General features: G+C 41.8%; 1 protein-coding gene across 1 annotated transcript; it reads right to left on the bottom strand.

The window, feature by feature from the left end:
• Nucleotides 1-144: 144 nt before the first annotated feature.
• Nucleotides 145-26,848, bottom strand: lats2 (large tumor suppressor kinase 2). The gene is made up of 9 exons (XM_085383811.1): nt 26,639-26,848; nt 19,813-20,564; nt 8,001-8,133; nt 6,296-7,893; nt 5,345-5,572; nt 4,784-5,138; nt 4,211-4,393; nt 3,979-4,085; nt 145-3,195 (listed from the first exon to the last, which is right to left on the bottom strand). Exons 2-9 carry the CDS (start codon nt 20,170-20,172, stop codon nt 2,638-2,640), a joined length of 3,522 nt encoding a protein of 1,173 aa, XP_085239937.1. The 5' UTR covers nt 20,173-20,564; nt 26,639-26,848; the 3' UTR covers nt 145-2,637.
• Nucleotides 26,849-27,378: the final 530 nt, after the last annotated feature.

Raw genomic sequence — 27,378 nt, forward strand, 5'->3', positions numbered from 1 at the left:
TTTAAATCATGGTTAAAGACGGTCTTGACCCATCCGTGCACTCCAATTTAAAATTTGATTCATTAAAAAAAATTAATAAATAAAATCTACAATAAACAAAGCTCTAGATTAGCAAAACAGCATTACTGCTATTTTTAAAAAAAATTTAATAATATTGCAGTAATATTGCACTGTTGATTGTTGACTTTTAGTTGAAAATCTGATCTGCTCATTCTAAATTAAAGAGTGACTGTCGTGTGTAAGCACAGCAAGCGCTGATGTGAAATAGAGCACGCTCTGTTGCCTTCCCCCAATCAAGAATAACAACAGGTATAAGAAGTCTCTGAAAATTATGACCAAAGTAAGAAGGCAGTCGTTTAACATTGTGTTGCTCGTGTTAGTTAAGGCACGTTTACAGGGAAAAAATGCAAAACAACAAAAATCAACTGTAACAAATCTTATCCACACAGAATCGCTCGAAAGCTGTGACCTCTTCAGCGTCCCCAGTCATCGAGAGAAATTTAGAATACTCCTGGAAAGTTTGGGATTAATTTACCAAACAGTTCAATTCGGCAGAATTGCTGGCTGATTGTCTGTAAGCAAGAATGTACTGGATGTTAGCGTCATCTGATGAGCAGCAGTCCAACACACAACATGGCACTGGTCTGTAGTAAAAAGTACAGAGTTATACACACAAACACTTGAACTTGTGGTCATTTTGGATAAATAAAAGAACGTGTACCAAAACACTAACTCTTTGTTGAAGTTGTAAATAGAGAAAGCTATTCATATTCATATTCTTTTTTTCCTCTGAATTTCCCGAAGCCAACTTTCCTCCCTGCTCTTCATCTCCTAACTCGATTCCATCTCTCTCTCTGAAACAGAAACACTTCTGACTCCTCTCCTCTACACTCAGGGCCAGCCTGGCTGCAGCAGGAGAAGAGCCTACCTTCGAATCATCCACACCCCCACGCTCGTCGTCGAGTGGCGTCACGCACTCTGATATTCAGTTAGAAAGGCACTCAGCTCGTTACTTTCAAACCCCAGACACACTTAAGTCGACACTTCTTTCACCACAACCACAAAAAAAAAAACCATGTAATAACAATTATAATAATAATGTAAATAATATTAAACACAATAATAAGCAGCATGATGTAACTGAAAAGAGAATATATATATATATATATATATATATATATATATATATATATATATATATATATATATATATATATATATATATATATTTATATAAACCAATATATTTGTACATTTCAGAACTAAATTTTTAAAAGGATAGTAAGTGTTTAGAAAACTATATATAATGTTTTTTTGTATTGCACATAGTCATACTATCACATGTTTGGCTGTTGTAAGGACATGTTGCTTTGTTTTGTTGTTTTTCTTTCATGATATCCTCCAGATCACAGGAGATTGGTTAAGTTACAATTTACAAAGTTACAACTGTCAGACTGATCTTTGCTAAATAGCTGTACAAGTGTGCATCTTGGTGAATATGTGTGTGTATTTGGAGCTTTGATTCTCAGTCCAACCCAACTAACTAAGCCTAATCTGACCCAACGGATCCTGTATAGATTAGGGGGGTTCTCTTAATTCTCTTGAAGACTGAGAAAATATGTGAAGTGCTAGCAACCTGCCCCACAGTAAACAGATAGTATAATTTCAATACAAGAGCTTCTTTCATCTGATCTAACTCAAGAGAAGAATTTACTGCAAACTAAACCTGGCTTGACTTTTAGAGCCCAATTTAGAGCCAAGTTAGGACAGAAACTCTGTGATTGGAAGCATTTTAACAACACAAGAATATTTCTAACAGAAAACTGAGTTAAAAAGCATCAGGCTCCAAAACATTACACTGAGCTGAAGTTGGCACAAAATGAGGCAGGTGTGGATATATAAGATTCTGAAAACTGCTGCAAAAAAAAAAAAAAAAGGACACATTTTTCTCTCACACCACAAGAATGAAACTCTTTTTTTTGTGGCTGAGTGTGTGTCAAAGGACTCTGGAAGAATTTCTTTGTCCACCTAGTGTGAGCCAACCTCTTGAAACCTCAATATAGACACTGAAATCAACCTGAAATCCAACATCCCTACACTACTGAGCTGTGTGTGCGTGTCTTTGTAGCTTATTTTGCAGCAGCTGTGAAAACAGGCGCAATCAACAAGTAAACTGGTTCCACTCTTCACATTGCTGTGTCAAATATTTGAGTGTAAAGCAGCTCAGTTAGAACAGGAAGTAGATCCTGTGTCTGAAGGTCACTGTGGAGGTGTTTTAATTGTCCGTAAGACCAAAGGTGGAAGGAATGGGACAAGAGGCTCCTGGAAGAACCAGAATCTCCTTTCGACCAGTACAGTGTCTGAGTCCTGCTCTCCTGACCACCTACGCTTCACCCTCGATGTGGGTGCTCACACCTGCCGTTTCTTGGTCCCAGATGAGGGGGATGTTTTGTATATATGCATTCCACAAGGGGGCAGTGTTCATCTACCCTGTTCTTGCAGTTCAACAATCACAGAGACACATGCACACCTCTACATATACATGAGAAGAGAAGTGATAGGTGGGAGGGTCATGAGCTGAATGACAAGGGCAGGTAAGAGACACGAGCCACTCAGGAAGACTGTCAGCATGCAGCTCTACACATACACGGGCTCACACCCCTCCTCCTGCTCTCCTTCTTCCTCTTCATCTTCCTCATCCTCGTCCTCCTCTTCTTGTTCCTCCTCCTCGTCTGGGCCCATTCCGATGGCTCCAGGTATGCTTAGCGACACCTCGCTTGTCTCGAGCGGTTTAGGGTAGCGGAAGGGGCAGCCGTTATCGTCAAAGAACCTGCGGAAGGTAAACTCATAGAAGGCGTGCTCTGGGTGCTTCCCATGAGGGGAGCAGAGAGCATCCAAAGCCCGGGTGCTGTCCCCGCTGTCACTCCATGCACCGGGACCACCCTCCTCCTCCACTGGGTCAAAGTTGGATGTGTCCATTGGGTGGGCGATCTTGGGCCGGTAGGGGGCCGGCTGCTGCCGCAGATTGCTAGAGAAATCCACCTGGGAGAAGAAGGGGTGAGCCTTGATCTCACCAGCGCCATTGGCACCCAGGCGATCCTCTGCAGAGCAACACAGGCGACCGATGATATCGACAGCCTCTGGGCTCAGTTTGACCTGGGCGGGCACCTGCAGAGTGCTCTCCCAGTTAATGACCTGCAGAGCCGCGAGACAATGCATGAAGTTAAATCAACAGTAAAATATGACCCAGCTCTTGTATACATACTTAATAATTGGAGAAATTCAATGCAACAGTTTTGACTTCAGCTTTAAAGTCAATATCTACACTGACAACAGGATCTGAGTAAGACAACGTCTCTACAAGGTCCACTCAGCTACTGTTCTGGAGCTGAGAACAGTAGCTGAGAAAAACACAACACGTTGTATTGTGTTTTTCCACAATACAATCAAAGGTATATAAGATTGTGGAAAAACAGATGAACCTCACGAAAAGCTATAGCATAAACCTCATAGTGAAATTGTTTACAGCCAGATTATTGTGTTTCCAAAAACATCTGTGCAGCTGTAAATATACAGTGGGCCGTACTGCAATAGACTCAATGACTGCTCATTTACTGGATGTACTTTTAATTGGATTCCAGCTGCTGTCACCTAAGTTGACTGTAATTCCATGCTATCTCATTCTTCTTCTCTATTGTTCACAGAATTTCCTACTCATGGTTTAGGCTGCATTTTCATTCACTTGTCTTTGTGTCATTTTTTTGTGCCATTGAATTTAATTGCTCTTACCGAGTCAAGCAAAGTGAACAGAAGGAGGAAATGAAGAGCTCCTAATTTGACGTCTAACGGACAGCAAATGCAATCTGCCACTGTTTAACTGTCCTGGTCTGCTGCAGCTGATCTGATCCAGTCACTGACTCATTAGGTCACCAATTAAAATTCAAAATAAAAGCAGGGACATCCTCCCTCTTCACTGACCTTAATCTGAGTCTCAGTGGGCGTGGGGGCAAGGAAAGGCGGCTGTCCCACCAGCATCTCAAACAGGATCACTCCCACACTCCACCAGTCACACAGCTGTGTGTAACCTGCACACAACACGCACATCAGGTCAACTGTCTAAATGCTTTCTTAGAACACAACATCCAGTACAATCAAAGGTGTGTCAGTCATCAGATACTGTGCAGTAATTATGCTTTTTATTCTCACACACCTTTGCGCAGGAGCACCTCGGGGGCGATGTAGTTGGGCGTCCCCACCAGGGAGTGTGCCAAGCAGCGTTGGTGCTGTCGGTTGGCGCGTTGCTCCAGGGTCATCAGCCGGTCGCCACACCGGCAGTTGGATACATCGTCCCAGAAATCACTGGGCTCCATGCTGTCTTGTCTAATGTGGCTCCCTGAAGACAGAAGGTGAGAGCAGATGTTTTAAAACCCCACAAAGAGAAGGATATAATACCACATTGCCTGGTGAAATTCAAATTTAACAACCTGGACAACTGACAGTACTCTTGGCAACTGCTCAAATTTGCTACCTGTAAAGTCTGAATGCACCTACATGTTCATTTAATTTTCCCCTGAACACAATGTTTGAGAAAACACAATCAAAACCTGAACTCTCTCTATTAGAAATCACCAAGCATGAGTTGTACAAGAGTCCAACGGAAATTGTGTGCATGTCTGTATTTGCGCATGTCACAAACATCAACACACTAAATCCACACACGGTGTCTTCGTAGTTGAGGGAGCATGTATTTGTATGTCTGTATATTCAGATAAAAGTGTCTCACCCTTCTGGTAGTACTTGGAGTTGTGTGTCCAGCGGAAGCCTGTGCACAAACCAAAATCTGTCAGCTTGATATGTCCATCCAGGTCAATGAGGATGTTGTCTGGCTTGATGTCGCGGTGAATAAAGCCCATCTTGTGTACGCTCTCGATGGCTAGTGTCAGCTCTGCCACATAGAAGCGTGCCAGAAGTTCGGGGAAGACCCCCATTCGGATGAGCAAGCTCATCATGTCTCCGCCGGGGATGTAGTCCATGACGAAGTAGAGGCTGTCACGGTCTTGGAAGGAGTAGTAGAGACGCACCACCCACTCGTTGTCCGCTTCCGCCAGGATATCGCGCTCTGCCTTCACGTGAGCCACCTGCGTAACGATAATCCTGATTTAGCCTGTTGCATAACATCTTATCACAATCAGTAGTGTCCACAAAGACACAAATGTGTTGAAGCGCTGTTCTACAAACATAGAAAAAAATGTGTGAATACTTTTATACACCTGGTGAAAATGCACAGGCCAGAACTCAAAAGGCAAAAGGAGTGTAGTAAAGCAATAAAAATGCATAAACTCACCTGGTTACGATTAAGGACATCTTTCTTGCGCAGTGTTTTCATGGCATAAAGTGCACCAGTGTCGACTTTACGTGTAAGACATACTTCGCCAAAAGCACCTATGCCCAGCGTCTTGATTTTGACAAACATGGACTTGTCCATTTTGGCACGGCGTAGCCTGTTATAGTTGGACTCTTTCTGGTACAGCATCTTCCTCATTTGTTCTTGCTCTGCTTCGGAAAGGCCGGCCTGGACAGGAAGAAGAAGAGAGGTTGAAGAGGATCAGTAAAGGGAGGACATAACGGCTATGCAACCTCTTCAAAAGCAGCCTTAGAAATAGTTTAAGGATGAGATCATTTTTCAACACTGACTAATAATGACCAAGGAATGAGGCTTGAGCTGAATTCAGTGACTTGACCTTTACTGCTTGTTTAACTCATTACATGACTTAACTGTCTGGGTCTGACTGTGGTGTTTTTTTCTATTCTAAGCATGTCTTTAGGTCACAGCAAAAAAAATAAATACATTTTAAATGCAGAGGCCAAAGTTCTGATTCAGGACAAACACATCAAACACAAATGTGAAGTCATTTCGAGACAAAGATCTTACTGTCTACAGCAAAGTCTTGAGGGAGAATTGTTGGCATGACAAGCTCTTGTACGTCACTTCTCTGTGCCCATCATAGTTCTCACCTAAAAACCTGAAGGCTTTACAGGTCATTTTTTAGGCATTAAAAATGTTCTTCAATCTTGAATCCTGAGCATTTCCCAAACCACACTGATGGGATTTTTTATGATTTTTTTTATCATCAGCTTAGGTTTCTTTAAATATACTTTGAAATGAATTTGTAAATACTCAGAGATTGTTCAAGACAGCCTAATCTTCACAGTAAATCATTTGCTTCTATTATATACATTCTGCATTTTACTTATCTAATGCAGTGCAGGATGAAAAATGTTCATCTTGTCTTACCTTGGACATCTCCTGTTCCAGCTGAAGCCTGCGGTTGAGTTTCTGGTGGTAGGTCTTCATCACATTCTCTATGTGCTGCTCCATGTAGAACTTGAAGGCAAAAGGTGAGTAGCTTTTGATACGTGACTCCCTCTTTTCCTCATCTTGTCCATTTTTCCTCACGGGAACAGGGGATGTCTGGATCTGCTTCTTGTCTTTCACTGTTTTTTCTCCCTTCCCCATCTTTGTCTTCTCTTTCACTGGCTGGCTCTCCTCAGCCTTTCCACTCCCTCCGCTGCCACTGTGAGTACTTCTTGCAGCAGGGTTGTTGAGGTCCTGAGCTCCACACACACCTGCAGCTCCTTCCAGAGCCCCTGTCTCACCCGCCGTCCCAGACATTAGGAGGTTTTTGGGGTAGGGTGGTGGTGGACAGCGTGGCTCCTGAGCAGGCTCGAGCGGGTATGTTTCTTCTGGCATGTAGGGCAGAGGCTCTGATGCATCCTGGGCCTGAGCAGTCATCCAGCCAGGGTGACATGGTCCCACAGCTGTCTTAGGTTCTGGCCTCATTACACGGATACTCTTGACAGGCTGTTGGATGGGTGGGGATGTTACAGCTGTGATGGTATTAGGGGGGCCCAAAGAAGGCTCCTGTTTCCCATTAGCAGGTGGTGCAGCCATCCCAGGCCGGACAGCATTTGGGCCTGCAGAGCGACTGTTAAAGGAGTTAGTTCTGCTGGGGACACGCACTTCACCTCTGAATGGGCCCTGGGGCTGTGGCTGTCTGGACTGAGGGGCCCCTTCAGGACCTGGCGGCCCTGCCCAGGGGTGCTCATAGAGGTCCAAGTTGAGGCTGGCCCTAGAAGGTGTCATCAAGCCCTGGGGCAGATCTGAGAAGTCAGGGACCATGGCCACAGCACCTGGGGAACGGGACATCATGTGGACTTGGTGTGAGGTGGGGCTGGCCTGTCGAGGGTGAGAGTGAGGGGCGAGGTACAGGTTAGCAGGATATCCTCCACCTCCTCCCGCTGGCCCATTCTGACCCATGCCTCCTTTCCCTTGCATATTGACATAATTATCTGTGGGTGACATGGGGGGCGGTGGCATCTTGTTTTGGAAGGAAGGGGTCCTCTTGACTCCATAGCCTGCAGACTCCATCATGTGTGTCCTGGCATGGCTGTAGTCATAGTGTGGGCCTGGGACAGGGCCACCTGGTGGTTGTGGCTGGAGCTGTAAAGGCTGGCCAGGGACATTGTAGCTCATCATAGGCCCATGTTGCTCCATACTGCCAGGGTAGCCCTTCTGCTGTGCCCCTGGGGGGTACATAGTGTTGCCTGGGTTGCTCTGGGTGGCCATAACAGATGGATAGGTACCCATACTGGGAGGCCGACCCAATGGGTTTCCCATTCCAGTGACCTGTGCTGCACCAGATGGGGGCATCATGTAGTTCATAACAGGTGGAGCATTCATATATGGTCTGGGCATCTCACCCTCAGGGCCATAACCTTTTGCTCCGTCATACATAGAATTCCCCAGTTGATGATACGGAGGCATGGCACCTGCTTCACCTGAAGCCTCCAATGCAGGCCGGTGGTCCATTGAATTTGGCATGCCAGCTTTTCCTAGAAGGTGCAGGAGGAACTTTTTGTTATCGTTTAAATACATGTAGTGAAGAGAAACTAAAATCTACTAGCCAAGTCAATTTGCTCACATGAGGCTGTATTCATACCTGGGGAAGTTTGCTTGATGACACGAACGATGAGCTCATTCCGAGGGTCGAGGTAACTCATCTTGCTGATGTACTCTAAAGCTGCTTCAATGTTCCTGCTGCCCGTCTGCTTCAGCGCCCGTATCGCCATCTCCTGTGAAGAAAGCAGACACGCAAACATTAAAAACGCGCGCGCACACACACACACACACACACACACACACACACACACACACACACACACACACACACACACACACACACACACACACGCACACGCACGCACGCACGCATGCACACAAAACACAACAGTCCTAGTAGGTGCTCAAGCACCTGCATCCTTTCCACTTAGGGTCACATACCAGTGATTTCCTCTGCCAGACAACATGCAAAAACAGTAGGGGGCTGAAAGTCACTCACAAATTAGTTACTGGTTTTTGTATTTTGCAGTGAGACAGATTTAAAGCAAACACAGTTTCTCACACACACACACACAGACACACACACAAACTGAAATTTTAGAAATAAAAAGACTGTTAGTGAATATACACTTTGCCATATTCAAAGAAAACTCTTTCAACTTGGACATTTATCCTTCTGCTGCATGATCATTTGTATTTGGGGAAATTTTTTTATGTGTATGATTCATAGTCGCAGTGCAGCAGGGTGTGGTCCTGTGTTCAGAGGCACTAACAGAGCAGCTTCCCTGGGAATGACCAGTAAGAATGTCTTCTAATACAGTTTATGTATGCCTCAGTTTCATTTCAAACCAGCTGAATAACCCTTACATCTCTTACCGCTATTTTATACCACAACGTCATATTTTACATCTTAGAGTTCGTTTGGTCTTCCTACCCAGGTTTGGTTTATTTCTGTTGGTTTAAAAATTACATTTGAATAAGACTGGCTGTTATGACATATGTCACCTTTTTCATTTAAAACCTTTTTTTCCTGGCTTTTCTCCCTTCCTCACAGGTGGGGTGCGCAGAGTTAATCCCAGGCCTGGAGACGTGTGCTCAGACAGGTGGGTCACTATAAAAGCCAACGGTATGTAGGTCACCAATGTGAAAAATGCTGGTTAACCACTTTGGCATTTTCTATTCATCAGTTGCCGTGTAATTTACAATTGAGACACTGCAGGAAAAATGCGGAGGAGGGAACAAGCAGAGAATTCTGCTCCAGTCTATGGTAACAATGCCAGTCATTCTCTTGGTTCTTCTATCACATTCAAGCGGGACTTCTTAAATGGTTCTCTGCTCAGACTTTGATTTAGAGGGTAGAAACCCACAATGATTGAATTAAAGATTCCAAACTGCATCACCTCTCAATATCTGCATCACGTCTAAGCTGGAACAGAGTGTTTCCTTAAATAACATTACTCAGAATCCAGGCCCCAGTGTAGAAACGTAATGCAGTAAAATCAAACAGACCTGTGGTCACTGACCCTGTGCACAAACTATTTAATAAATGAAAGAAAACTATACACATGAATGGCTGACAATTTGCTTTAATGCATAAAGGCAGTTAGAGAATGACCTGAACTTTCTCAATTTATGACCTATGGGGATCCTATGATACTGGAAAAAATCCCAGTGCGAGACTTTAAAGATGAAAAGGGAAACACGAGGACCAACTAACCAGAATATCAGTGATATCGCAGCTCATCCACTTCACATTTCACAGGTTACTGCCCATAAAACAACACATACGAGCTTGACCTTGAGCAAAGTTTCATTTCAGACCCATGATCATTGTGTGTAGGTGTGATTGAATTCTGACCAATCCTGTAGGAGGAGTGGCAATTTTTGTGAGTGCTCACTGGTCCCTTGGCCAGACAATCTAAAAATCAGTTGCAGCAGTAGCTGGAGTACAGAACAAGCCAGAGATTCACTAAGGGCGTCTGCCTTGGTCAATATGCCAACTGCATTTCGTTACCTTGTACTTGTGACATGTGCAATGACAATAAAGTTGAATTCTATCCTATTCTTTTCTATTCTATTTTAAAGTGATGTCACAGACATGGTTTGCACACCTAAGTCTTTACAAGACATGGGCACGTGTTTCAGACTTGGCACTGGGCTTATCATTGAATATCAGAGTTTCTGTGACATTGACGCTGCATGATATTAACTTTTAAGGATGGCGTTTAAGAGAGAGAGAAAACTGCCTAAAGAACACGAGAAAAAAATAATGATGAAAACTGGGAGTGGCCCTGACACTTTTTTACATCTGTAAATGGCACTGTGAATACCTGAGGATGTACAAGAACACTGACCAGTAGCCTGGCAAAAGATCCAACATGACAATGAGCCTAAGGACACTCGCAGCACCTCGCAAGATGGAAAAAAGATTAACTGAACTGACCTAAACCCAATGTTCAATGATTATAATAGCTCTGGAGTATTAAAAACAGATAGGTGAAGCAAGATAACTCTCCAGCAAAGACAAAAAAACCAATTATCTCAAGAAGTGGTAGAATGTTTCTCCATAATTATCTATGCCAAGGAGGATGGAGATAAAGAAAAGATGTGAAAGTAGTGGGGAAAAAATTAGTGCCTTTCTTTGCTTAGGTTTCTAATGTAAGTCTTGCATTTCTGAACAGTCATGATTTCATTTGTCATGCAGAAAAAATGACCTAAAATTCCAGTAAAGCAATTACGGTACTCGAAAAGCTGATACAATCTAGAGTGATTAAATATGCACACACACAAGCACCCAACCCACTTGTTAAACACGATATCTGTTACTGATACACTGCTTTTTCAGTCAGAGGTTGCCCATTATACAGTTATTATCTTGTTTGTTTAATCGGCTTCACTTAACCCCCGGCAGGGCTTGAATAGTATCATCCCAATGTCGCTCACGCTACGCCCGGTTTGGAAACGCAAATCCTCTGCACCTCAATATGTAATTTTAAAGAAACCAATGATACCACAAGATCATCATCAGTAGCAGCATTTCAACAAGCAAATCCCTACATTTATAACGTCTCAGTTATTTACTTGTTGATTGCAGGGTAACATCAGGGTTTTTTAAAATCCCTCCTGATGACAGCTTTCAACGTAAAAGATGATGATGATTTATCGTCGTGAACTTAACATGGCCTTCATAACCGTAAATATGCAAACAAGTGGGACAAAAATCTGAGAAAATCTGAGAAAACAAAAATTTCTCCTTCCTTCTCCGAGAGAGCAATCCACACCTAGATGACTAAAGTCCCCTCAAATGACATATGATCTCAGTGCAAAGACATGTGAAGTCAGACGTCTCAGAGCAGAGCAGGCGCCCCTACTGACAACATGAAGGAACAGCAAGTGCGTCTTCTCCCCTTTACACCTGATGATAAAGGCTAATGAAATACTTCCTTTGGTTGAAATGACACAATGCTGAACGACTCAACTAAAAGACTGCGCCATGGATGTAAAGTTGGTTTTTGAATATATGATGTTGTGACAATTTGTCATTTAAGCCTTTAGCCAATCACGAGTCATCGTCATATTTAAATAACTCTGTCATTTTAACATATGCTTAATCTGACCACCCTCAATTTCTTTGTTATTAATAATTTGTTTTAAATATTGTTCAAAATGTACATCTCATCTAAAGTCCTTTGAATGCTGTCCTTGTTTGAAACATGCTATATAATCTATCTATATGTAACACTCAGACTCAGACTTGCCATGGTTGTCACTGACACTAAACACATTAAGGGAACACTGGAGGCGTTTTCTCAGAACATAAAACAAAAGGAAAAGCGTGTAATCGAACATCAGAAGCAACAAAATACGGCTTTGTCTGAATGGAAGGAAGGAAATGAGCAGATGAGAAAAGTTTTATCCCCGAGGAGCCATTTTGTGACCCTACTTTCTGCGGTTTCTCAGAAAGACTGGCTGCCTTTATTTGTCAGGAGTAACCTAAATCAAACATACTAAATGGCTTAAAAATGGGACCATGCAGCAACTGTGGGCACGGATGTCTTTGAAAGCCAGGAAATGCCAAGGCGACACACTTTCTGTGCCCACGGTATTGTGTGTTTGTGTACGGCATTCATCTCTGTATATGTGTGTATAAATAACACTACTGGATGCAACGTGCACAAACCTCCTTTTCTGTGTCTCCTCCCTTTGCATGCACATAACTTTATGTGCCTTAGCTTAAAACTGACCACACACACACACCAATGTTTATACTTTGTTTCCTGTGTATGTGTGTGTGTTACATTCCTGCATAGCCAGCAGAGAGTGTTGGCTGCCAGAGCCGCCCAGTAATGTCACTTTTTACCCTTCTCCCTTCAGTCTTTCTACCTTGCGCACTTTTCTCATGTAGGACTTTTTCTTTAAACATTCTCTTTTTCTCTCCAGGAAGGAGATAAAGTTAGTATTTCTCTTAGTTATAGGCACAGAAATGGACACAATTATGGAGTGACAAGTGGAAAAGAGATATAGAAATCAAAATGTTGAGTGTTTGCCTCTTTCCTTGAGTGGGTGCGAATGCATTATCATCAGTTACAGAACATGCAGAACATGTTCCCTTTCTTACAACCAGGGAAGGTGTGGGGTTTCCAACATTTTAGAAAACCTCAGACAAGTTCAGTGGTAGTAAAGTTTGGGATATTCTCAAATCAACCTAGAAGAAATGACCCAATGCCTTTTAGGCGTTTTAAACAGCTGCACTTAAATACGGTGAACAGTCAGATGACATGGAGATGGCAGCTGCTCTTCAAAGGTCTCCAATGCATTCAGCTTATTTCTACACAGGACCGTGCACATGATAAAACATGGATGAAGCTTCTGGATTGGAAAAGTAAGGCTAAAGCGTAAGTGCCTTAAACCTGCTTTCAATTTATTTCTTTTTTTTTTTATAAAGTGCCAAATCACAACAACAGTATCCTGGGTGCTTTATATTGTAGGATAAAGATCCAACAGTAATACAGACAACACCCCTACAATCAGAGCACCTCCTATGAACAAGCACTTAGCGACAGTAAGAAGGAAAAACTCCCTTTTAACAGGAAGAAACCTCCAGCAGAGCCAGGCTCAGGGAGGGTCAGCTATCTGTCGCGACCAGTTGGGGGTGAGGGGAGGGAGACAGGACAAAAGACATGCTGGGGAAGAGAGCTATTTAATATGAAGGCCACCAGATGGTGATAGCTGCGGTTGTAAAAACATTTCCAGCCTATATAGAAGTGTTTGGGAAAACAGTGTTTGACTTCTGTAAATATCTTCCTGCTGAGTTTTTACTCACTCATTTGGGGTCAAATTGAATAAAAAAAATTTTTTTTGTAAATCTTGGCCATGAAAAGTTTAAAAAGCTTGATAATATTTATTGTGCGGTTAGCGCTGTTTCCTCACAGCAAGAAAGAGTTCGACTCCACCATCTGGGCGGGGCCTTTCTGAGTGGAGTTTGCAAGTTCTCTCCATGTTTGCGTGGGTTCTCTACAGGTACGGCATCCTCCCACAAAGAGATGCACTAAGTGGGGTGAGGTTAATGGGTGACTCTAAATTGCTCTTAGGTGTGAATGGTCGTCTGTGTCTCTATGTTTGTCCTGTATAAGATTTGAGACCCGTCCAGGTTGTACTCCGCCTCTCACCTCCAGCCTCCAGCCCTGCCACAACCCTGATAAGGACAACCGGATGGATGAACAGATGAAGGAAAAGAATAACATTCAGAATGATAAGTGGTGAAACCCATTAAAGGTGTTTCCTTATCCACAGTCATCTCCATTTCTTCAAAAAATGTAGCTTCTAAATCATGTAAAACTGTTTTTTTAATAAGCCAAAAATATTGAATACAACAATAATTGAAACTTAAACAGCTGTGAGACAGAGAAAGTGGGATATGCTGAACCCTCAATACAGCAGTACTCTGCTTTTTTGGATATTCCTCTGTTTAACAATGCTCTATGTTTGTGTATGTGTGAGTGTGTGCGTTAAGCAGAGGCGGGCCTGGTGACCCTGGCTGTCATGGCGACAGATGTTCGTTGCTCACATTCCTCAGCTCAGGAAGCAAGAATTCAAGCTATTTGCAATCTGGATGGGCTCTCTCCCATCTCGCTCCTTTTCTCTCTCAGTTGAAAATATCCAGGCCACATTTGCACCCCTGTCATAATGGTTGCAGGCCGCAGGCCGCCGAGTTATCCAAACGCATAATCACCAGCCTACAAACTAGACGGAGACACACAACCTGCTGTGACACATTGACAGAACAAGCACAAACAAACACTGTTTTTCCCTGCACTATGGTGATTTGGGAATTTTAATTATCATTTTCACCCATTTCTGAGACACACTGCAGTGCAAGACCCTTCAAATCTAAGCCACATGGGAGATATTTTGGAGTGCAGTGCAGATGGGACATGGGGAGAGAGGCGTCCATGCCTCATTTTTGCATTGAGGGCTGTAAAAGAAAATAATTCTGTCCTGTTCCATCATGCAAAAAACTGCTTAGCAGACACAACAAATGCACCACAACATTTAAGCCGAGAGACGCCTTTCTTACAGTCATTATTACAGTGCTAGAGCCTTTTTTGTCTACCCTAACATCACAAACACAAGCCACACTGCATCCAAGTCACGTCTTGCGTTTCCGCAGGTCCTTCCTCCCTGCAGCTGTCAGACTGTACAATCAAAACTGCTCCCAACAATCACAGATGTTTACACCTGCGCTGTAACTGCAATAATTTAATCAACCGATTCGCACTACAACCTGGTTTGCCTCTTATCTGTAGTTATTTTTATTTAATTTAATAACTGTACAGTACTCTGTTTATAGTAACCATATGTAAATATGTAAGAAAAATTGTGTATTTTCTGTTCTGTGTCCTGTGTACTGTTTGTTGTATATGTGTCTTTCTGGCTGCTGTTACAACCAAATTTCCCCTTGTGGGACAATTAAAGGATTATTCTATTCTATTCTATTCTATTCTATTGCTGGCCTCATCACAACATAAACACTATCATGTATGTTTTCTCAGACGTTAATATGCTTAGCCAGTTCACAGACACAGGAAAGGGCCTGTGAGGATGGCCTAGAAGTTTAGAGGAGAAAAACAAAAATCGAAGAATGTAGCCCCCCCTGCCCCGCCCCCTTATTTCCTTTCATTCCATTTCATCTCAATGCCTTGCATTCCTCCCCCACCCTCGATCCCCCTCCAAAACATTTCCGCCTATTAAAAAAAATATTATTATGTAACGAGCCACATAGCTATGTAATTTGTCGCTGGAAAAGACATGAGAGATGAACAGAAGGAGAAGAAAGACAAGACTAGTTGATAAGAGCTGACCTGAAAAAAATATGGAAAAAGAAAATAGGAGTAGAGGGGAGGAGCTTAGCAGCTCAATTCAAAATAGAGCAGTACTTATGGCTTATTAATGATGCAAACAAACAAAGCAGTAGTATGTGTGCACAAGCAATGAGACACTGCAGTTTATACTTAATATGTGGTTAAAGGTTTTTCACAGCAGAAAAAGCATACATGTAAAGACACTTAATGTTACTGAGGCATCATTAATGGCTTCTACTTTTCCTAACACAATGTACTAAAATTTCTGATGTGAAAAAGTGCTGCAAACATTCACCCACACAACATGTGAATGTGGGCAGTCAGTCAGGCAACAACTCTGCTAATGTCTGCCTCAACTCAGGATTAGGTGGTGCAAAACAGCTGCTCAATCGGAATCTGTCGCTGCTTAATATTCGAGGGTGGTTATGAGTGTCAGGGGACACAAACCAAATGTGAAGAAGCAACAGTCTTCCAAGTGTGCAAATTCATTCAAAGATACTTTACAATCCCTTTGTAAGGATGGAATATGGTGAATTTTAACAACTGGTGGTACAATATTTAATAATATTTAATATTCACCAGACGATCCTTTAAACAGATTGTTTTTAGATATGACATTCAAATTCTCTTATCCATATTGAATGTCATGCACGTGTCCTCACACTGTGGGTTTTTTTTTAGTAGCACGTGTTCTCAGTGTGACAGCCGAAACTATGCTCCAAGCTCAAATTACCTGTCTTTAAAGGTATATCATTACTGATTTTACTTCAACTTGATTTTACTTTGACTTGTTTCTGTACATTTCTGCGAGTCTCTCTGTTCTTTGTATTCACAGTGTCTGACAGACAGACCAGAGACAGAGGAAGAGTAGGAGAGGAGAGGCGACACGTTGGGTGGTGACTTGGCTGCAGCAGAAGGAACTGTTCCACCCTGCTGCCATTGAATGTTCACTTCCTGTTTGTATTGACTGGGCCCACAGTGCAAAATGGTGGTAGCAATGGTCATCTAGGCAGGACTGCAGTAGCCCGTCAGTGTTTTTTGTGATAGCGTCCAAAATAACTTTTCTATATATGTGCATGTTCAGACCCACCACCACCACTACCACAAAAAAACCCCAAAGACAATTTAGGCTTTTTTTGTTGGTGACAGCATGTGACATTGATGGTTTAGATACCCAGCTAATAGCTAGCTCATATTTTAAGCCCATTGAAATTGTTTGTTTTAGCAGAACAAGGAATCCTGTATACTTCAGTGTTTTCAATGTAAGCAAAAGATAAGTCACTCTAAAAGACTTTCAGATTTTGAGTATTCTGAAGTACTAAGGTTAATTATAGTTCCACAGGCTTCCACGCTAAGACCAATTCTATTTATATAATACATGCTCACTTTAGGCACTATTATTCAAACCCACAGCATCCATTTTTGTTGCTATGCAGATGATACCCAGCTTTATCTATCCATGGAGCTAGATGACACACACCAATCAGTTAAACCGCAGGAATTTCTTAAAGATATAAAGACCTGCTTCTAGATTCAGGGAAAACTGATGTTATTGTAACCTGATGGTGCTATTTTGGCCTCCAGGAACACTGTGAGGGATTTTGGAGTCGTTTTTTGACCCAGATATGTACTTAATCGTGTATATTAAACAAAGATGAAAAAATCTTTCTTGCATTTGCACAATATCTCACAATTAAAAAGATCCTGTCTCTGTGTGATGCTGAAAAACTAGTTTATGCATTTATTACTTCCAGGCTTAATTATTATAATACATGATTATCTGACTGTCATAAGAAGTCTCTGAAAAGCCTTCAGTTGATCCAAAATACTGCAGCTGGAGTCCTGACAGGGACTAGAAAGAGAGTTTAGATTTCTCCCATATTAACATCACTTCACTGCCTCCCTGTTAAATCAACAATTTAATTTAAAATGTGTCACCTCAAATCACCTTGAAGAGACTGTTAATGTGATTTGGTGCTGTGTAATTAAAAGTGAACTTATGTAACAACATCCAGGTAAAGGTTTTGAGTTCAACTTGACTTGCAGAGTCTGCTTGAGAAAATCTAAAATGTACCTCAAAACATCAGCAACCAAATAATCTAGTCTGAAAGGGATTCATTCCTTAATGCCTAAATATTTGTGCTTTACCCCTATTTACGTGCTCCTGATGTTGTGGTAATCCCTTTGGTCCCTTTGAATTAGCCATTGCCACATGCCAGCCAACACACTTCTAAGCATCCAAGAAAGGCAGCAGTTTAGGCTAACTATTACCTGCTTTAATAGGTAGCTAATAATTTCAAAGTACTGTTCGCAAGATGTAGTTAAAGCAAATAAATCTGAGCTGATGGAATCTTGGATAATTTTTAATAACTTAGTGAAAATTAAAGGGGGTTAATATCTGTTTTGTTGGAACTCCTATCAAACCACGACAGTAGTTCCAACAAAAGAGAGTGATAGTAGTGGTTTGAATGACTCGGGTAATCTTTAATGGGAGACTACTTGAATATATCATACTTTTCTTCTAAAATCTAGTTGAGGAGACTATAACAGCATCTCAACTCAAAGTTCTGCTTGAATAAATGTTCTCAGTACGAGTGCCATATCACCTTAATGAACATTTCCCCCAGGCTTGTAGTTTAGAACATACTCGCCAATGAAAATATGTGAGGCATTCCTGCCATCCTGTTGGGCATCCAACCAAGGAACCTAAAACCTGAAGTTTCTGTAAACATCATGGTCTCAGTTGTGGAGTGAGATTTTCTCTACAGACCACTGTAGCCTTGTGGGGTATTAGTTATTTTAGTAGTTCCTGAGAAGGAACTACTAAATTTAGGTTTAAGATACAAACACACACCCAATGTCACACTTTCATGACATCAACAACTGCCATGTGAATTATGTAAGGAATTAGCAGCAACCTCAAACAACCCAAAAGATAAGGTGCATCAGTTTAAATGTGCTGAGAGGCCTGCAGTTCAGAACTCAGTGCATTAGGAGGTGGACACCTTTAGGATATGTTCTAGTCAGGACCCAAGATATACACATTTTATAATCTTAAGTATTTTTTTTTGTCAAGGAACGAAAATAATAAAGGAAACTCTTATAATAACATTTTTTCAGACCTTTGAGGTCCATATTGTATGATCAAGCTCAATAGTTTTCAGCTGGAGTCCAGGTGTCTGTCTTCTGTCCTCAGCCAAAACATGGAATCTGATGTGTTACTAAAAACTAAGATGTCACATGAATATTTCAAGACAATTAAACAAACTTGATGGATTTGGTTTCTCAAAACTAGAAACAAAACAGGCAACAAAAAGTGTAGCGGCTAATAAGTTAGGTAAGAAGGATTAGCCAAATGTGCAGCCTTACACCATAACAATTATCACAGTATAGTTACAAAACTGACATTAGCGGACCAGTGAAACAGGTAAGAGACGAACAGACAAATGAATTGCTGTGCCCAGTTTAACTCTAATGTATCACACATCGAAACAAAATACAGAGCAAAGGTCCCGCTATCAGTGAATACCTGACATACAGGGGATGTTTGGCTGTGATAAGCTGAAATCGATTTGGCTGCATGGGGCATTCTCCCGACTCTTTTCCCTTCACATGTTGTGTATGGGCTTGAGTGGCGCATTCTTCACATACCGTGCTCAATCACAGGGCTCATCCTCAAACTCTTTAACCACACATGTAGCAAATCTGGACTCACTGTATTTTGTGAAGATGTTCTGTGATGTAATCATCTGGCTTAATCCCCCCCAAAGCTCATCTCTCTCTTTCCAAAGAAATCTTTAAAATGTAAAATAAAAATATGTCTAAAAAATAAGAAGCTTTACTGAGTGACTTGGGTGAAAAAGCTTGAACTGGACTCCTCACTTCCCGTGGAAACACTCTCTCCTCACCCTGACCAGACTTCTGATGGAGTACTTGCATTTCTTAAGTGGGACAGAGCCCGTTTAGGAAATCCACCTGGTGTTTTAACAATCAGCCCAGTGTTACATAACCGAGGCACTATACACTTAGCTAAGCAGACTGTGCATTGTATTTTATCTAAGAGCACAAAGCATCCCTGAAAGCTTCCTCTAGAAATTCCTGACTGACAGAAAAAAGTGGGTTTGAACATCTAAGTCAAGTGGGAATGGTGGGAACCGACACTGATGACACCAATGACTAACATATTCAAAACTGTTTAAGGGAGTCTCGTGATTGTTTCACAAATTTAGCACATTTATTCAACCAATACGTCTGGTCTTGAGAAGATCATAGATTCAGGTAAAACTGAAGTTATTTCGCTAAGACTGAGGTTTGTTTGTTTTTTTGTTTGTTTGTTTTTTGGGGGGGGTGGTGGTTAAAAAAGAAATCTAGCTGAATTCTAGTAACTTAATGTCACCTTAAAGCAGACTGATTTACAACGCAATGCATTAAAATACTACTGATACTAAACAGTTTGTTAAGGTAAGACAATTGCACGACAGAATCACCCATCTGCTCCCATAACAAGATCATATACTGCCGCTGGAAACACTCCCTATCTCTAAAACTCACCTTGTCACAACCAGCGTTCACCAACTCCTGCAGCATCTGCCGGTTCACCTCCCCGGCGCCTGCTGGGTGTCCTGATCCGGAGGTTGAGCCGGATTCAAAGGGCTTGAGGGACTTGCGGATTTCCCGCAGCGCATTCTGGTAGTTGTTGAACTTCTGCGGGGGTCTGAGCTGCTGCTGTCGGCTGGTTGTGTCTTTCCCGCTCTTGGAGTCTGCCCCTTTGCCTCCCTCATTCCTGGAGCTACTGCCATGTAAAGCCTGGCTCACCAGCTTGGCCGGCTGCTTCAGGCCCTCCTTGATCTCTTGAAGCCTTTGCCGTGTGTTTCCCACATACGGGGCTGCGGGGAAAGTCTTGGGCCTCATGGCCACAGTGCCCAGGGCAGGCACCTACTCTAAAAAGGGAAACACGCACACAGAACCACACACAAGAACACACTCGCACACAAACTGGCACTCACTGCCCTACAACCCTACGAAAGATTCCCTTTAAGCTTGCTGACCTAAATAGATAAAAAGCCTCCAAGAGCACAGATTGGAGGCACAGGTTTTATGATCCCTACTCTATGTCCCTAATTTTTTTCTATCTCGCTTTCTGCTTTTGATTCCTGCTCCCGCTGCGGTGGATGAAGGTGAGGCAGGAATACTATAGGCATTACATGGTGTGATTTTCAAGGCTCAGGTTCCAGCTTATTCCAGGAAATGCAGCTGGTCACAAGGGCATCGTGGAGCCAAACGATGATGATGCCAATCTGCGCCTGTGGGTGAAGAAATGAAGTTAGAGCATGAAGACTGGGCTTCCATATCCCATTCAATTTTATCTAGATTTTCTAAAAATCAAAGCACATACAGTAAAAAACTGTTAACAACTTTAGAAATGTGAGATCACAAGATACCACACAAAAGTAAGCTGTTCTGCACCAATATAAAGTGAAGTAATCCTTGTGGAGCCAGTTAGACCTTTTGGAGGTCAAATTGACTATCAGCACTGCATATGTACTCTCACATACTTTTATGCATAATCCAGGAATGCTAGAGGTTAAAAAACACCACCTGCCCCCCACCCCATCAATGCATAGCTATGATTGAACAATTCAGCTCCTGTCAACGCTGATACTTGGTCATCGGTAAACACCCATCTGAGAACATGGGGTCAACACAAATGTCCGACCCTCCCTGCATCAGCGCCTCTGCCTTTTATGCTCCTCTGTGATCTTACATATGACACTGTCTGACAATCTTATCTAGAAGACCATGCTCCGCAAGAAGGTTACTCCGCCAGTGCAGATGGGCTTTCTGTCCAGAGCCTCAACTTTACAAGCTTCTCATCTAGGGCTGTGCGATATGACCAAAATCTCATATCCTGATATAAGAATTTTATCGTCCGATAACGATATAAATCACAAAAATGTAACATTTTCTGTAAATTCTGTGAATCTCGGGCAGCTCGACTTGCGTGAAGTGTTTCCAGCTGCGCGTCATGTAGCTGGAGTCGAGTGTTTTAACCGATGCATGAAACTATACATTTTTAAACATACGTTGTAACGGCCGCCGATTTCTTTGTGAGTATTTATTACACGGCGTGCTGCGGGGAAAAGCCTGTTCCAACGTTTGAGTCTAAGGTCTATTTTTTAGCACCTGGCGGCTTTTTTACTTCTCATCCGTAAATAATCTGCTCTTTCACGTGATTCAGTTTATTTTGAAAAGTCTCAACAGGATCTTGAGCTTTATTGTGAAAGGTTTATGTGGAACATAAACAAGCAGACACGCGATGGTTTTACCGTCGTTGTTGCTAACGACAAAGCATAAAAACAGGCACTTGTCCGTCCATAGTGTGGTTATATTAAATATAAGAGAAAGAGAGAACTTTAAGAAATTAATATAGCCACTACAGTGACCATCAAAATGATGAAAAAATATTGCTGTAAACAGTTTATTTTGCGACACCACGAAACAAACGATAACGTAAAATGAAATGATAGACGTTTTATATCGTCATCCGATATATATCGTTATATCAAACAGCCCTATTCTCATCTAATCACAAATACTGTACAATAGCACAGCAGACCTGACTTGAATCATATTAAAGAGGTCAAGACCATTTGGCAATACTAGATTTGATTAATATGATACTTATGTCTCACATTAGTCAATTTATGAACCATATCAGTTGAGTTAAGAGCTTATATATCAAATCAAACCGTTAAAAGTTAACGAACTTGAATGTGTTTGCCTCGGTCTTTCTTTTCTGTTGGTTCCACGTGAGTAAATCTCGCCTTACTTGGCATAGCATTACCTCTGCAGAGGAGAGACCCTGAAGCTGACAGGCAGCCGGGTTTCCTGTCTAACTGAGAAGCTCACAGGCTTCAAATAGTTTTAGAGAAGCAATGCCAGGTCTCCAGATACCAATCTCACCAGCACTGAAAAACTGCTAGATACAATCCTCTTCTGGCAGGTTTCGACATGGCTGTGGTTTTCAACTCATGTCTGCAATTCCAACCATTTTGTGAAGCAAACATCTTTCAATTGATTGGGTTCTATTTCAAAAAGTCTTCTCGGCAGGTATTGAATTACACCTGACAATTATCCTGAAAAGGAAAAATTACTTATGGGCAATTTTCCTCTTTGCCTAAATAAAATAGTTATTTTGTCAATGAGAACATTTTCTGTACTTGATCTACACAGACCTGAAGAGAAGCTGCAAACAACCTTCCTGTCTATGTGCATAAACAACGAATGAGTTATGTTCACCACATGCTTACGTATTAACAAATACCTAGCACGCACACACCAACCTGTAAATGCTCTTTTGCACAATATTATTACTAGATATATTATATATTATTTTTTTTTTTGCACTAACTTGTCTTGTAGCACCTTGGTTCCTGGAGGAACGTTGTTTCGCCTCACTGTGTATTTTTAAACTGTATATGGTTGAAGTGACAATAAAGTTGAACTTGGACTTGGACCTAAGGGCTTTCATTAAATAACGTACAGCATGATGGATTGAGAGGGGGAAAAAGCGACTTTCTGCAGCAGTCTGACCAAGACCAGTGATTATTTCTCCTGCCACAGACCAAGGAGATCAGCAGGTCATCGTACTATTACAGTCAACAGACACGGACACAGAGCCGAACGTGTCACTGTTGGTGAGTTATTATGAGCTCGTAACAACATTACATCACGAGAAGAGCTGCTGTTTGTGTGCTTTCTAAATGTGAATCATTATGCTAGCCGCACAACTACTTCAAATTCAAATTTAACAAAAAAAAAAAGGGCGACAAAATTGCTTTTTATTCTAACGGACAAATCAGAGACGTCACAATTCTACCCTCAAATTTAAGCTCAGATTAAATGATGTCAAATGGTAAATGGCCTGTATTTGTATAGCTCTTTTACTAGTCCCCCCTAGGGACCCCAAAGCGCTTTACACACCCAGTCATCCACCCATTCACACACACATTCACACACTGGTGGAGGCAGCTACAGTTGTAGCCACAGCTGCCCTCAATATTAAACAATGATACATTTCAAGAGTTTTTCAATATGGTTCCATGTCAATATCTAGTAAGATGAAAAGTTATCAAAATGAGTTATTACTATTATTATTATATACATGTGTTTATTTAAAACCAGCCACAGAATGTGAAACAATCCACAATTACCAGGCAACTACCTATTTTTTTTATTTTGTAGATTCAAGAAGGTTACGTCCTATTTTTACTCATGACTGAGTCGCGTGTTTGTTCTCAATTAGCACAGAGCAGATAGCGAAGTATGTGCAGTATTGGATTTTTGGAGTTTTCTGGTTGAGCTGATTTACTACAAGTTTCCCCGGCTGATGTTATCTCAGGATCGCGGTAGTATTCCCAGAGCATTTCATTCCCACCCCCCACCCTCAAATGTTCCAATTTTTATATAACTAACATTTATGTATAAAACTTGAGGGAGTATTTCGATGGCATACATCTTTTTTAACAACCTAAAATGTTTTATTGAATGTCTTAAAGTAGCCAGTTGAGCATCGGGTGGATTCTAATTTTTTCCTCCTCAAACACCATTAACATTTGTCTCTGAGATATCATGACCACAACTTCTTTTTGTACTTACTATAGCTGCCAACAGAGATCTTTTAAAGCAGCAAATGACTTCAATTTAAAGAAAGTGTTTGCAGATACCAAATTAAACACCCAGATGTTTCCATCAGTTTCAAACGTGCCACAGCTTTGATTCACTGATAAAGTAATATAGTCTGAAAACTTTGAAGCGATGGTGATGCATCATACTGAATTCTTACACTATCCCAGAGACTCCCGTGTGTCTGTGTGGAGGTACAAAAGAATACCTTCAAAAGAAAACACACCAAAACTAAAATTTACAAGTCAAGTTTTGGTCTTAGGCAATGCCAAACACAATCCACCCAGTGCTGTGATATTCTATATTTAGATAATTAAAAATACATTCTTAACAATATTATCTTAATCTTACATCCCTCAGCATTACTACCAAGCAGCTGCAGAGGAAAAAGCTTCCAAACATTAAAAGCTCTTGAACTGCATCCCCAATCTCCTCCTCCTCCTGCTCCTCCTCTCTAGCAGTCTCCATCCCTTTGGGCCATTTAAGGAGGACACAGCCTTCACTGTTTGTACAGATCAAACTTTGCATAGACAAAAACATGCTTTTTCTTTTTACACTGCTGGGTGGTGGGGTAACATGGGGCCAAGCTCCATAAATGTTGCCCCATCTCCGAGATCTCTTGCCTCCATTCCTGCGATGCTTCAGGCGTCGTGTCCAAGCAATGAGCATTCCTTTCCACAAGTAAGTACAAGTAAAATACCGCAGCTCAATCACGGGGCAGTACGCTGACCAAAATAACCCAAAACACAAACTACACGGACAGTATCTGTCTATAACTACAAATCTGTAAGAAAAAAAAAAAGACATGACTCTGCCCAAAACAATGCTCTACACATAACCACCCCCATCACTGAACCTTACTCCTCCTTTGACCTAACCCTAAACCTAAGATGACTTAAACTTCATGCTTTTGGACTTTTTGCCTTTTAATGGCACATGTGACACTTTAAACGCATGTTTCAGGTTATGTCTTCGTGGACATGTGTTGTTCATAACAAACTTTAGCACACTATACCACAGCTTTCTTTTTGGTCTCACCAAAAACAAAGCTGCCCACTGTGATGCTAAATTGGGAAAGCATGCATTCTGCAATCTTGGACCCCACAGAATACTGAGCAACGCGAGCAGCTGGCAGGTTAATATTAATAAGATTGCCTCTAACCTGCCTGATGGATCTGAGAGAATGTGGACGGTCATATCTCTGCTGTGTTTAGGAAATTACGAAGCAAGAGGAGGCGGAGGTGGAGGAAAGAACACAACTTCCTAATGGGCAAAGCTGGCCAACAACTAAGCTTTGGGTGGAGTAAGACAGGGGGTAGAGGTGGGTGGGACCAACTCAGTTAACATTGCAGGACACATCACAAATGTGCAGGCAGGGACAACAGTTGATGGAAACTGGCTGCAGCTGTGAGAGTGCAAGTGTGTGTATATAAGAGGGAAACAATTTGGCTCTTTCTGTGTGTATCTGATGTACTGCAGCTCAACCCCAAAATCAAACCGATATGTTTTCCCTGTAGCCTTTCGAGTCATCTACCCATCTATATTGTTTTTGTGTGCATGTAGCCCACTTTTGTACATTTGTCCCTTTAAAACAAATATGGTAGTAGTAATAACATGTAATAATCCCTGCATACTTCTTACAATCCACTGTGTTGACAACATCACCACCAAAGCATCTGTTTGTATCCCAGTGGTTCCTTTTTGACAGATACCTCTGACGTGCATGACACCACACTGCTGCGCCACCCTAGTCTGAGTGAAACTGGTCCGACTGTCTGAAAATGTGACCCCCCTGTTACAGGACACAGACAGGCATGAACATCAAGCGTCCATTTAAAACATGTGACTTTGGTTTGCATCACCCAGGTCTGCTGTCACTGCTGAACTAATCAAAGCGCTGGACTGTCTGGACAGACAGAAGTGTGTCAAGCAGAAAGAAAGAGTGTGTGTGAGTGTGTTTTGTGGATAGTAGTGTGGTACCAGTACACCTGAATGAAACGCACTGTTGCATCAGGGCCAAACTATGCAGGCCCTGAGAGAAGTGAAAATGACAGAATCAAATCAGATGACTCCATTTTCATTTTCAGATACAATATAAAAAAAATATTCTGACCTGTTATGAATTATTTTATTAAGCTCAGTTCTTATTAACTATGAATCTGTTCGCTCACTTTAAACAGTGAAATGAATGCAGGATCTTCTGACTAACAGCATCTACAAAGCATAGCTTCTGTTACTGTTAGTGATCCTCAGAAGAGGCACAAGTTAGGATGCCCAAATAAGATGCAGTTACTTTAAATGTACACAAATAAACAAACATTTAAACATAGACTAAACCCTTAAATTGAATTCCCACATTTGCACCAAAGCTTTAAAACTAGCGTACAGTGATATTTGTATAGGCATAAAGGTCCGGAGAGCCCTGTTTTAAAGCGCTGGGGCCTTCTCAGCAATATCCCAGGCTTGAGTTGGGGGCTGAGAGCAGCAACACATTCCAATGCAGGGAGAGAGAAAAAATGGAGGCAGTCCTGTAAGCTCCAAAGAGGCTCAAACATACAGAAACTTCAATTTCGTTTTCCATAAGCCTCGCTATATAACACACCCATAACGGAACGTTTTGCTCAGCAACAAGTCGTGGAAATAAGTCACACCACCACCACTCCCCTCCCAAAAAAAGCAACTCTCAACTTACCATGTGATAGAAGTGGCGAGAATAACTCAATATGAAGAGAATAAATTCCGTTAAACGGCAACTTTTTTTTTCGTTAAAGAGTCCGGTTCTCGGTTGTCGAACGCGTACACCTAGCTCAGTGGGTAAATATGATGAAATGAGCCTCCATTTTCTCCCCAAACTCCAGGCAGGATCAGAACTTCAGCACAAAGTTGGACACTCGCTGCATTGTTAACATTCCTCAGGTCACGTGACGGACCAACGCACGTCAGCGGACCTGAAGATCGTCTATTAGGCAACTGCCGTTCACTCCGTTCACGTTGTTAGCTAGGTGCTATTACCGTTTGCGAACAAATTAAAATTAAAAATGTTTTTGTGTATTCGGCGTCGTACAAATCTTTTTTTGTTGAAGTGCATCAGTAAGTTTTACTTTTGATTTTAATAACGAGTTAAGTATAGAAACAGAACTGCGGGGTTCTAGTTTACGCTGTCAGTGCAATAGCGAGTAGTAACGAGCTGTGGTTTTCACCGCTGCAGTGACTGCAAAAAGCAACGGAGTGAGACGTCTTGATTTCCTTCCTCTGAAATATTCACAGGCGGAGCTTCCTCCAAGCATTTTTCCCTTTGATAAATAAAGTATATCTGCACATTACATTACTCAGTCACCCCTCTCCGGCCTTGGAAATAGTTTTTACCAATGACTCAGTGTGAAAGCAAATAAAACGTTATAATAATGTCAGTTATCACAGGACAACACGTAC

The sequence above is a fragment of the Rhamphochromis longiceps genome, linkage group LG16 (assembly GCF_057381845.1).
Source record: "Rhamphochromis longiceps isolate RC_006_pf linkage group LG16, R_longiceps_female_GT1.1, whole genome shotgun sequence".
Lineage (NCBI taxonomy): Eukaryota > Metazoa > Chordata > Actinopteri > Cichliformes > Cichlidae > Rhamphochromis > Rhamphochromis longiceps.

Bases quoted from the DNA above. Each gene is read 5' to 3' on its own strand.
- lats2 (XM_085383811.1), bottom strand. From the start codon at position 20,172: ATGAGGCCCAAGACTTTCCCCGCAGCCCCGTATGTGGGAAACACACGG. The intron at 8,134-19,812 runs GTGAGTTTTAGA...CTTTCTTCACAG, and splicing joins TGAACGCTGGTTGTGACAAG to GAGATGGCGATACGGGCGCT. The intron at 5,139-5,344 runs GTGAGTTTATGC...ATCGTTACGCAG, and splicing joins ATGTCCTTAATCGTAACCAG to GTGGCTCACGTGAAGGCAGA.